The sequence below is a fragment of the Limulus polyphemus genome, unplaced genomic scaffold (assembly GCF_000517525.1).
Source record: "Limulus polyphemus unplaced genomic scaffold, Limulus_polyphemus-2.1.2 Scaffold3164, whole genome shotgun sequence".
NCBI classification, from domain to species: domain Eukaryota; kingdom Metazoa; phylum Arthropoda; class Merostomata; order Xiphosura; family Limulidae; genus Limulus; species Limulus polyphemus.
Window position 1 is genome coordinate 12,272 of NW_013668774.1, and position 13,015 is coordinate 25,286.

The 13,015-nt window shown below is 35.6% G+C and overlaps 1 protein-coding gene across 1 annotated transcript in view; it reads left to right on the forward strand.

Annotated features, from left to right (window-relative positions):
- LOC106468787 overlaps positions 1 to 6,042 on the forward strand; it is a 10,289-nt gene extending 4,247 nt beyond the window's left edge. Inside the window, exons 4-5 of the mRNA XM_013929227.2 lie at positions 1,834 to 1,973; positions 2,477 to 6,042. Coding sequence (XP_013784681.1) covers positions 1,834 to 1,973; positions 2,477 to 4,862 — 2,526 coding nt within the window. The 3' untranslated portion in view covers positions 4,863 to 6,042. The remainder of the gene's footprint in view (positions 1 to 1,833; positions 1,974 to 2,476) is intronic.
- The last annotated feature ends 6,973 nt before the right edge of the window (positions 6,043 to 13,015 follow it).

Below are 13,015 nucleotides of genomic sequence, written 5' to 3' on the forward strand. Positions count from 1 at the left end.
AGTTCTTCAAATACATATAGAATAATAGGTTTCTTTTTTGTCAGTGTAAAACACTTAAATACACCAGTTCGATGAAATAAAATTGTTTGTGCTGATGTGAGAGTTGATAATATGGATGTTAACAATCAGGAAAAAGTGTATGCATCCCTTTGTAGTCTGAAGTTCACATCATCTATAAAGTTAACTTTCCACTAGATTTGATTTTGTCAGCGTTTCAGAAACAACATTGCTCATCATCACCAAGAGAGATTGTTAAACACTTGCAGAAACTTACCTAACTGTAATTTGTAACGTGAGCTAAACAGTAGAGTGAGGCATAATGGTTCTTAACTTTGAACTATTGATCAGAGAAAAGGCACCCATTACCTCAAATACTTTGATTCTTTAAACCGACGAATGGGATCGACTGTCATCTTTTTTAACTCGTCCACAACTGAAACTGCAGAACATTGTTCAGCATTATCGCGTCTCAAACCTTGGAGTCTTTGATTCGTAAAACGGCACGTTAACCACTGGGATACGAACGACCCACGCAGGGAAGGCTGAAGGATGAAAGGTTTGGGTTGATTTTCAAGATTTAAATCTGGGAACTGTTCTTAACACTGACAATAACTGTTTTGTCACCAGAACGTCGGTACAATCCAACCGAAACGTCAGTCCAATCAGAACTGCGCCCTATAAATAAATAGAAAAGTATAGCAATGAACATTATCGGAACACGTCTAAAGAATCAAGATATTTTCACTGTGTTATTTCGTTTTTTTTTCTTTTTTAATAGAAGAAATGCAACCTGAAGATTACACAGGCCTGATAATTTAAACTTCATAAAAGTTGTTTTGGTTTTAATAATGGATTTTCCAATAATTCAGCTACGCAGATTTCTAAAATAATATCTATTTTTTCTATCATGTAAGGATTTTTTTACAAATTGGGAAGAAACAACTCTTACTTAGATCAAATTATTATTTCGTTTACCACAATGAACATTTTTTATTATTATATTTGTTAACAAAAATACAAACAAACTGAAGAAAAGGGAAGAACATTGATGTCAAACGAATATGCATCCTCATTCATCCTGATTTTTGTGTGTGAAATCTACCTACGTCTTTTAGTCTCAAAAATACGTGTTGTGGTCTTTCTTTTATGTATTGTGATGACGTTTTGTGAAAATCTGTACGTGATGGAGAACAATGGATATCAGTTTCGGATTAAGTGTACAGGAATTACTGTAGAACAGGTAAAAATTTCAAGACAATAAAACCGTCGCAGGCCTGTGTTATGAGTTGGACTCAGTAATCAACGTTAAATGTAGTGAAGAACGGATTTGTGTTATTTGAAAATCAATATCCCTGATCTTGTATGTGAAAAAGGGGATCTGTGTTATTAATAAGAAATTTTGAGTGAAAGTAAGGAAGAATTTATAATTATATATCATCTACGCTGTATATGTTATATTCAGTACCGACGAGGCCCTTCGCTCAATACCAGTGTGAACTGGATCGAGTTGATCAACGTGAAATTTTCATCAATTTTATTTGTGTCTCAACAAATCATGTTTAAGGCTTTTTTATTCTCTTATTTTAACATCAAATATTAATGATTGTTTTATTGAATTAACCTAATATTTTGCACATGAAGAAGGGATCGGTGTTGTTTCTCAAAATCAACATGGCTCTGATTGGGCATTTGAAGCGATAATATGTATCGAATACTTTCATATATTGATATTATAATTTCATGTTAATCTCCAACTGTTTCTGAATTTTACAATAGGTTTTGATTGAAGTGTCAGATAAAATCGTTTTTGTTGATTATATATTTTACCTCTAGGAGGCGCCACGAGTATTTATCAACAACATTTTAGTACGTTTTCATCGTTCTCTGGAGCTTGATGATGACGAAGTGAAGACGATTATATGCCGTTATCCTCCGCCTTTAGCACCACCCCCAAATAATCTTATACCCACTAAGTAAGTACATTACTGCTGGCATAGTAACTAAATTTCAAATTAATTGGATATAGTCCACCTTACAAATTCAATAGTGCCATTTAAACTTTACAATTGGGGTTAGTCACAAACATTTTCTAAATAAAAACGTTTCGGTTCAAGTTAGGTAAATATTTTATGTATACACACTTCTTATATTTTGTCTATTTTTATTTCTTGTTTGCTTCTTTTAAGTACTGTACCTTTGTTAATGACCTTTATTCGAACATCTTAGGAGTTTCACTTAAAATCCATTAAATAACAGCTGCGGGGATCGATTGATTCTCCGTGGTGAACAAAGCGTAGTTGCCCTATTGTGTAGCTTTGCGCCAACACAAACAATTGAATAGCATTGGCAATTCGATTTTTACTTAAACTTCAACATAAATTACTTTTATCCGTTCTGCACTCGGTCCTTTATACAGTTCTTCTCAGCTGCACATTTCATAATTCGACGAACTGATTAATACATTTTTTATTTGCAGGCTGGAGCCAACTCCCCCTCTGGCTGTTGTAGCTACGCCTAAACTATCCGAAATAGAATTGCTTCTGATTGTTTGTGCACTTCTGTTCTTGACTCTGCTATTACTTGGAGTTGGCATGGCCTATTACTGCCTGAAGAAGCGAAACATCAAGATTGTACGACGAAGACGAACTGAATCTTCAGTTCCTGGAAGTGAGATCACCAAATTAAGTAGCTCCACCAGGGGTCCAACGACAATGATAGGAACTATTAGTATTCCTCGTGCTTCAGCCATATCCGGATCTGGGTCCGAGGCAGTTTTGTTAACTTCTGGATCTTCTCAGCATGGTTCTGGTGGTACTAATGAAACTCTTCCTTCCGACTACCCAAGTGAATCTCCATCTTCAATCAACTCAGATGAAGAACTGGATGCTCACAAGAGTATGTCTGTTAAGGATTTTTCGAACATGAGGAATGGGGGCTACAGGTTCCAAAATAGAGCTTTTGTCCCTGATGAAGGACCAATTATACAGGGTTATCCTTCAGACCAAGAAAATATTCAAACCAGTTCCTCGTTTTACGCAGAAATTGCTGAAAAACCATTCGAATACAGAACTGATGATAAGAGACAGAGAATGGTTAAACAAATGCTGACTACCATTATAGAGAAAGAAGACAACGTTAACACAGACACTATGAATGAACAACTAACGAGACTTCAGAAATTTTCCAAAGAAGACTTATATTCAACTCCAAAGTCTAAAACTAATGCTTCATTGCAGGTAGACAAACATACTAGGGATTCATTCTTCGTGCCCAATGATTCTGCGTCATCGTTAGCAAGAGGTGACCATGATTATATGCAATCTGAAATTGTTGAATTCTTACCAGTTGAAAAAAGACTACCACCAGATCCCTCTTATGAACCATCAGTATATGGAAGCATTTCTGATAATGGGAACTGGTCCCAAACAGAGATTGAGGATGAACTTCCAGTTAGGCCATATATTCGAAAACCTAAGTTTAGAGTTTCCAATTTGGAGGACCGCTTCTTCGATACAAGGACATCAACAGAGATTGAAGAAACTAAAAATGTTCATCGGTGGACTCATCTGTCAGGTAATCAGACTAAATCTGTTGATGATGACAATCCCGAAGATGATTTAATGCCACAACCAAAACCTCACGTTACTCTCCAGAATATTGATGAAGTACATTTCTCCAAAATGAATGAGACTAGTTCTTCAGAATACTCAAAAATATATAAAAAAGAGATCAAAAATCAATACTCTAGAAAACCAACATCTTGGGATGTTAAATTTCGGAATCATCCTCCAGAATTAAATACAGATAAAAACTGGGATGAAGAAGATGAAAAACTACGAGATACTGAAAGTAATGTAACAAAACCTGCTTTTCAGAGAAAGATTGGATCCCAGGAGTCAACATGTCCAGAGGAAAACGTAAGAGATAATTTTTTTATTAAGGACATAGTATTTCGAGTTCTAAATCCGTCTCCAATAACTGAGGCTATGGAACTGTCCGAAGAAGACAAAGAGAAGTGGAAAACCATAATCAATTCAGACACAACTTTCCGCTCACTGATTCAGGAAGCAACAGCAACTGAGGAATTAATTAGAATTAGCAGAGATGAACGATACAAACAGTTATATACACCAAACAAGTGGCAAGTTATTATTCGTATATTATCGGCACCAGATTATAGCAGTCGAACAAATGTTAAGGAAAATTCTCGGGAAGTGAAAAATCCACGATTTAGGAAAAAGAGTGATTATGAAACGCGAAACCGTAAGAGTTCTCTTACTCCACTTTACGAAATAGACTCCGAAAATTCACGTTCTGGTAGATCATCCCCAGTTAGTGTTAATTCTCACTGGACATCTCGATCTTTTGGATCTGCGAGGAACTTTGACGGGCGATCCATGACAGAAATGGATGTAGATTTCACACACGCTGACAAGGAATCCTTATGGAGTGTGGACACTGGTTACACTCACAGAACTGCCCGTAGTGCCGCTGAAAGGTCTTGCTCTGAGTATATAGAAGAAGTGCCAACCATTTCTAGCCTTTTTGGTTCTGGCCACTGCCCTGTTTTAGAGCGGTCAACTTCTGAATTCCTTCAATTGCCAGAAACCATTCTCAAGATCAAAGATTGTGATTCTAGGACTGATTACCATAGCGCTTCTAGTGCATCCATAGATACACTCAATACTCACAGAAAAACGTCATTGGACTGTCGACGAAGTCATCGGGATTTAGATAATTATCCTACAGAAATTACCATAACATCACCAGTTCTTAGAACCTTGGACAGAGCATCTAGTGTAGGTGAACGAGAAGAAATCAAAAGCACATCTGAAACTGACATTTACGATTGGCAGAGATAATGATCTAATACATAGAGATATAGGTGTGTATAAAATATCTTCGTAACTCTATTCCGTGATATAAATATACCAGAAAAAAAAAATGAGTATCATAATTAACATTACATTAATAGGAATTAAGTTTCCTCAGAAATTTTGGTTTGTGTTTCTAATTGTTCGTTTTGAATACCGTAAAGTTTAGTAAATTATTTATAATTAATACAAATTGATTATGGTTTATCATCGGTTTTAAGAAGAATGAAACTTCTCAGTGAAGTTCAGCTTTCGTTCCTAATATATTTCTTGGTTAACTTAAAAGGTGCTATATTGTTGTCGTTCGAAAATATTTTGAAATAAGCTTTATGAGAATAAGAAGAGTATGAACTATCACATAAGACCTTGTTCTTATTTTATCCCACTTTGCTTCAATTTTTGCGAAGTTTTGTAAAACTGTATATTCGTGATACACATCGTGCTACACTGCAGATCTGGTCCACATTTCTGTTAATTAATACCTTCACGGACCTGGAATTGAAGTTATGTTTTTTTTTTTGTCTGTCCAGAAAGCTCTTTTTTTTTAAATACAAAAATCTGGGTCAAACAAGTAAGCAGTAACAAGTCCATCTAAAGTGCTATTTTATATGCAATACGTAACATTAAAATTGTATATTATTTAGGATTTCGTTGCAATTTTGATAAACAAAAATAACACACACACACTACGTGAAACTTTCAACCATTTTGAACCGTTCTCCAAGTTAATATAATTTATGAAATGTATTTGTTCTGATAGCTTATTTAATAGATCGGAAGAGCAATAAAACTGATGACAACTGAAGGGTATAATTAAATCTTTTAAGGTTGAATGCAGGTGTTCTTAAGTTGTTAATTATTTTTTCAAGAAACCGGAATAGAGTAGAGTTAGATATGAAGTTTGAATCTTACGTAAATCAACAGGCGTTAAATATTGGTTAATAACAAAAGCAAAATCTGGGAACTGTTTTTAGTTTGATTTTATTATTTTTTTTTACCATAACGTTTACACCAGTTGATGTCTATTAAAAATCTTATATATGTCTTGATATCAGTTCTCGATATCACAATAAAACTTGCTTGGCTGTCATTACACTCCAATCCTTGCGTTGAAGATATATTATATCATACCTTAAATATCATAAGTTTATTATTTCCAACAGAAAGTATAAATACAGCTTGTGAAGAAAATGTATTTTTATTGAAACATTTAATGAAAGTCAATAAACACATCTTTCATTTCTCTTGTGTTTTTTAGCCATAAACATACCGCATTTTCCCGACACAATAATTGTACGTAAAATGTACAAAAGCATCAATGAACATTCATATCATATCAAATGTTTCTTTTACAAGTTCTCTCTCTCTCTCACACACTTAGACTTTGTGGGGAGTGGTATTTTTCTCTCTTGAATATATCGATTTTCCAAAAGCAAAACAATGAGACATATTTTAATTTTAATGACAAAAATTTGCTATTCTTAACTAAAAGAATTTTACAAGATTTACAGTTCAATATAGCATTTTAAATTATACTAGTTAAATCATTTACAATTGTTCTCCCCCCCCCAGCCCACCAGTGGCACAGTGGTATGTCCACGAACATATACCGTGGTGGGCAGAGCACAGGTAGCCCTATGTGTAGCTTTGTGCTTAACAATAAACAAAACTATCCCTCCCCCCCCCCAAAAAAAAGAAAGAAAACACACATACGTTAAATCCGGCGCGACAGTGGTAGACCATGTTACCCTATCACGATCATACAACGATCTGACATGTTACATCCTGGTGTGTGGATGGTCGAAGCTTATTAATTCCATAACCAGTGTTTAATTGAAGTCACACTACTTAATTGTAGGGATAAATGTTTAAAATATATATATTGGGCCAAAATCTTTCAGGTTACGAAATGATCTTTTTCAGTGGTAGATCAGGTGATACCTTGAGGTAACATTATCCCTTATTTTTCGACTGAAATGACCAACAATGACGACTTGAGAAGAAAAACATAGTGGAACTGTATATAGATATAATGGTATGGTTTCTCAGTCTGGAACAGATTCTTCACCCAGATCTACGGATTTTTCTGAAATCTCTCAACAGCTAGTAAAGGTGCTGTCCTTTGTCCTACACTCGTTATTTTTAATTGTTTTGTGTTCAATAAAGATTGTATAACTGTACATCATATTGCGTCCAGTCTCCTTCTTCACTCTAAATTCAGTCAAAACCAATTCAGTTTAACTCTGCAATGCACTTCCTGCTCGGTACCCTTGTGAGACAGCGGTAAGTCTACGTAATTACAACGCTAAAATCCGGGGTTCGATTCCCCCGTGTTGTACACAGCCGATATCCCAATGTGGCTTTACTCTAAAAAAAAAACCAACAAAAAACATACATACTTCCTGCTCGAACCTCCGATTATCTTACGGATCCTGCCAGATTATTCGAAGGGAAATCAGTGACCTTAAGAAATTTACAATCCGTGTATATTTCCCCCAAAATGCAGTAATTTATGGATTCATTTTATTGGTGTGAAGGGGTGAATTTCATGCGAAACGTTTCAGAATGTAGTAGAGGCGATACAGAATAATAGAAAATAAATTTAGGAGCGGTAGTGAGTATCGGTTGAATTTTTATGCATGAAATTATAAAATATATTACTATATAGATTTTTTACAACACTTTATATGTAGGTATGTTATTATTATTACTATTATACATTCAAGTTCCACATTAAAACAAACATTATTAAATTAACTTTTTAGACTTATGTTTGTTTGCAATTAAGCACAAAGCTACACAATGGGCTATCTATGCTCTGCCCACCACGGGTATCGAAACCCGGATTCTAGCGTTGTAAGTCCGCAGACATACCGCTGTGCCACTGGAGGGTTTAGACTTATGAGTATAAATATACAAAATATGGGCACAGACAGACACGAAAGTAAACATCATAATAGCACACGTAGTTTAAAACAAAACTGGAAGTAAAAAATTAATTATTTTCTTCTCGGAAATTTGTCTAACTTGTCTGTGGGTACATAAATGAAATAAAATATGTTGATGGTCAAACATCGTTCACGACGGAAATCAACATTATACGACCACGTGCTATAAAATCTTTTCAAACTCCCTTTTCATATTTTCCTGACTTTTCAGGTGGATCAGCGGCACGTTTACGGATTTACAATGCTAAAACCCGAGGTTTGATTCCCCGCCCAGATAGGCCATTGTGTAGCTTTACTCGTAAAACAGCAACATATTTCCGTGAGGCCTAACTTATTTGTATTCGGTATGTTTAATTTCATATGAAAGTCAGTGGTTGATGTTAGTTAGACCGAGCTCAGCTTGGTGTACTTTTAACAGTGATATGTCTATGACCTTACAATGCCAAAATCTGGGGTTCGATTCCCCTCGGTGAACACAGCCCCATGTGACTTTGCTCTAAAATATACAAGTGCGTTAACCTGTTTGCTTTCTTAAATACCAGGTTGCAGATGGTTAGTAGTACCCTTAATAAGCCGTACGGCGGAATAACACCTTCATATGTTATTATCGTAGATCGAACATTAGTCTATAAGTATTCAGAATTCATGTACAAATAATAATGTTTACAATAATAATATTTGAGGATTTCTTACGAATTTAACTTAAACTATCCCTTCACAACAAGTTCTTGTTTTGTTAGCCTATTTTGCTCTTACGTTTTGTTTAATCGTTAGACATTTATTACCTATTTTTGCCCCTGTGTGTGTGTGTTTGTCAGCAAGATTTCTCGAAAAGGGCAGAATGGTTTTGGATAAAAGTTGATATACATTTAGGAATAAGATTCAACTTAGAAGTGACTAGTTTTTGAAGAGTCAAGGTCAAAGTCACAGCAAAGTTAAAAATATCCGAAAAATCCCTATCTGTTAACATGGGGACCGATTTTTTACACTATTTCTGCTCTCTAGCTCTGTCAAAAACGATTGGATTTTGTTGCAACTTGGTAGATATATGTAGAATATTATTCTGCATTGTCCTGCCAAAAACATGGTCCGTGTCTGTTGGTAACGATGGACATACGGACACATTTTCTTATTTTTTTGGAGAGCCGAATATGATCAACTCTGCGTGGAGTTCCCTCTAGTTTAACATTGTGAAACCACAGGTACCCTCTAGTTTAACTTTGTGAAACCACAGTTAGAAACTTTAATCTATCCTCTTAATGATTACATTAGTTTATCTGATGATATAGATTTATATGAGTTGATCAGGCCTAAAATCTACATGTGAGGGTCGTTTAAAATGTTTAATCTTCTATAACAATGAAATATCATATCCGTGTGTGTGTGACCACTATAGCTCCAAGAGGAAAAAACCTGAAACTTTGCACGCATACTAAGGGCATTGTGAGGGTGTGCACCTGAGTATTATTTTTAGATTCAACACAAAAATATTTTGTACAATTTTTTTGCCCTTAAGCCCAGAATTCTGCTTCCTGAAGGTCTACAGAAAAGTACCGTATTTTTTTTCTAACTCTCACATACTGAATGAACAATATGTGGGGGTTTTGTGACAAATACTTTTTTCAACACAGACAAGGGGAAGAAAAATAGAGATCTGAGAACTAAACAAGAGCAATTTGAGATTCTTTCAGGCAGGATTAGAGTAAATTAATCTATGAGACCTTTATTTCCCTTTTTATTAGCTATAATTTTGTGCGCCAGCAATACCAAGCATGGGGCGCCCGATTCAGTTTTGTTACTCATCAAAATCTTTACCAGCCTACCCTCAAATTTAAATTCTTTTAGCAGGATTAGAATAAATTAATGTATGAGACTTTGCGCGTAATCAACTACATCAATCGAAAGGATTTGACCTCCTGAGTCCAAAACTGTACTTAGATCTCAAATCGGTCAAGAAATGATGGCGCTAAGGGCTAAAAGATTGTACTTAAAAACAACAAAAAAAAAAAACAGAGCCGTTTTATGAGCCGCTCAGCCGCGGCTAAAAAACGTTGAATTGATCTATGTTTGGGAAATGATAATAAACAACAGGAAGAAAATATGAATCAGAGAATATTGGAGAATGAAAATAATTAAAATAAAGACAGAAAGAAAAAAAACGAATCTGAGAAGCTAAATGAAAACTATTTGGTTTTTAAAAGAGTTGAATTGAATTAAAAGTTCGGGAAATGGCAACAGCCAAATCAATTAAAGAATTGGCGCACCGGGGTAGGTATAAAAGTAATTAAGATAATGAGGACGTTTGACTGGTACTTTGAGGCTTCTGTGAATTATGAGGGGACCTTAGATTCCCGCACCGGAGCGTGGGTACTTTATGCTAGTAATAATAAGTCCGTACACGCATATAAATCATAGAAAGTTAAACAATGGGCTATCTGTGCTGTGCCAACCAATAGGGAGCCTGGACTCTGGATCTTCGAAAATAATAATAATTGTGTCCTGCACTTTCGAACACTCACTATTCAGCCAGACAAGAGTAGACCAACAGTTGGTGGCGGGTGCTGTTGACTAACTTGCCCTTTTCTTTAATCTATCAATTAAAAACTATGGATTGCTAGCGCAGATAGCTAGCTTTGCACGAATATCCAAAAACATATTTTTTTTTACTTATGATAATTTCGTTGTCCAATTTAAGAAACCATAAGTGCTCATAAGTATACCTATGAAATAGGGTCTTTATTCTATATGTAATATAGATAATCTTTATTATACATATATATATATATATTAATTGTTTGTATGGATTGCAGTCAAATTTTAAATGTTTATGTGAATACGTATAGCTCACTTATGAAGTCTCTTATCTCTTTGGCTTTCGACCCCTAGTGGCTAAAAATCGAGTTTCTATGCCGTGGTGGGCAGAGTACAGATAACCTACTGTGCCTCTTTGCGCTTCACAACGGAAAACAAAACAAATTATCTGGTTTTAATAAAATATAAATTGGATTATATTTTACAGAATTCCGTAGTAAAAAGGTGTATCAAGCCACTGATATATCTTATGGTATTGAATACGAAACCTGAGAAGAAGAGAACATCTATTGCAACGGAAGTTTCAAAAATTTTCTACAGTTCGAAATTCTACTGCTTTTGATCTTTCGTGATGAAAAGTAAGTTAAAATGTCATTCTGTTCGTTTTCTGCCAAGCTTTGAGCTAAAATATACAGTCTTGAACTGGGAGACTCAAATAGGCGCTGCTATTTTCAACTCGATCAGCACTTTTTCAAACGTATGGACAATAAACGACTATCACAGACTTGATTTAGAACTGTTGGTCGGAAGGAGGCCAAACAGAAAGCAGTAGCTGCTACGTGCACGACCACTCTTAACGGAATAGCAGGACTGAGACTGACTGTTACAACGTTAAGCCTAAACGACTATCAAAGAGCTAATTTAGAACTGGTTGGTCAGGAGGCCAAATGGCTAGCAGCACGTGCTACCTTTACTGCTACTCTTAACGGAATAGCAGGAGTGAGACTGACTGTTACAACGTTAAGCCTAAACGACTATCACAGAGCTGATTTAGAACTGGTTGGTCAGAAGGAGGCCAAACGGCTAGCAGCACGTGCTACCTGTACTGCAACTCTTTATGGAATAGCAGGACTGAGACTGACTGTTACAGCGTTAAGCCTAAACGACTGTCACAGAGCTAATTTAGAACTGGTTGGTCAGGAGGCCAAACGGCTAGCAGCACGTGCTACCTGCACTGCTACTCTTTACGGAATAGTAGGATTGACTATCACAGCTACAGCGTATTCACAACTGAAAGCGTGTTTAGCAGTATATCGCGGCTAAAACCATGGACCATTTGTCTGCGATCCCAAACGTTAACCACAAGACTATGCTAGGCCAATTTAAATCCAATCATAGCGTACCACAAATTTCGAAGATTAATTTATCTGGGTATTTCTGAGGTCACGCTGTTATCATTTATAACCAAACGATTTTTTGTCGTATGTTGTTAGTCGGGTTCATTGGATTGGGTATTTCTGAGGTCACGCTGTTATCATTTATGACCAAACGATTTTTGTTGTGTGTTGTTAGTCGGGTTCATTGGATTGGGTATTTCTGAGGTCACGCTGTTATCATTTATAACCAAACGATTTTTGTCACGTGTTGTTAGTCGGGTACATTGGATAGGGTATTTCTGAGGTCACGCTGTTATCATTTATAACCAAACGACTTTTGTCACGTGTTGTTAGTCGGGTACATTGGATAGGGTATTTCTCAGGTCACGCTGTTATCATTTATAAGCAAACGATTTTTGTTGTGTGTTGTTAGTCGGGTACATTGGATACTCATCGATTCATTTATCCAGTTTCAGTTTTCAGCGATAGCTTTCCAGCATGTTACTGTTTTAATTTGTTTTGAAGGCTGTTTGCTGTTACTTATGTCGACTGTACAACCATGAATAAAAGTTCTCGATAAAACGTAACGTCAGAATTCGGAGTTCGATCCATGCGATGATCACAGCGCAAATAATACATTGAAAATGATCTGCGCTAAATAGACAGTCCACAGTACTTAACGCAGTGATATTATTCTGAAGTAAAACCAGTAAAGTGTTAGGCTATGTACATTAAGATGAGCATATCAGATGAGGTTAGTTACACTCATTGATTATATGCTATGTAAAGATTATTGATATGAAATGTACCCCAGCTATACTTATAAATCTGTAACAGTAACATCGTGAAGCTCTAAATGTCGATCTTGTAGTTTGTCTAATTATGCGATTACGTCAACAAGTCACTAAAACAAATATTATCAAAGAAAAGCAAACTTGGAAGATTTCCCAAAAATTATACGCCTTTTCTTAGATAATTTCTACAAGAGACACGAATCAACAACATCTGCTTAACGTTATAGCAATGTGATTAATTTTACTGTTATTTTAAAATGTTTACATTCTTATATAGTGTAGTGTGCCATATGCCAGACAGTGTAAAATGAGCATACGAACGATAGAAACGTATTAATTGATCTTTCAAATAGGTACATACCGTATTTTTCGGAATATAAGACGCACCGGCGTATAAGACGGACCCTTATTTTGAAGACAAAGTTTTGGAGGGAAAAAAGTTACAGTCGCATTTGAAAGATTTTTATTGAACAAAATTCAGTTTGATAGTT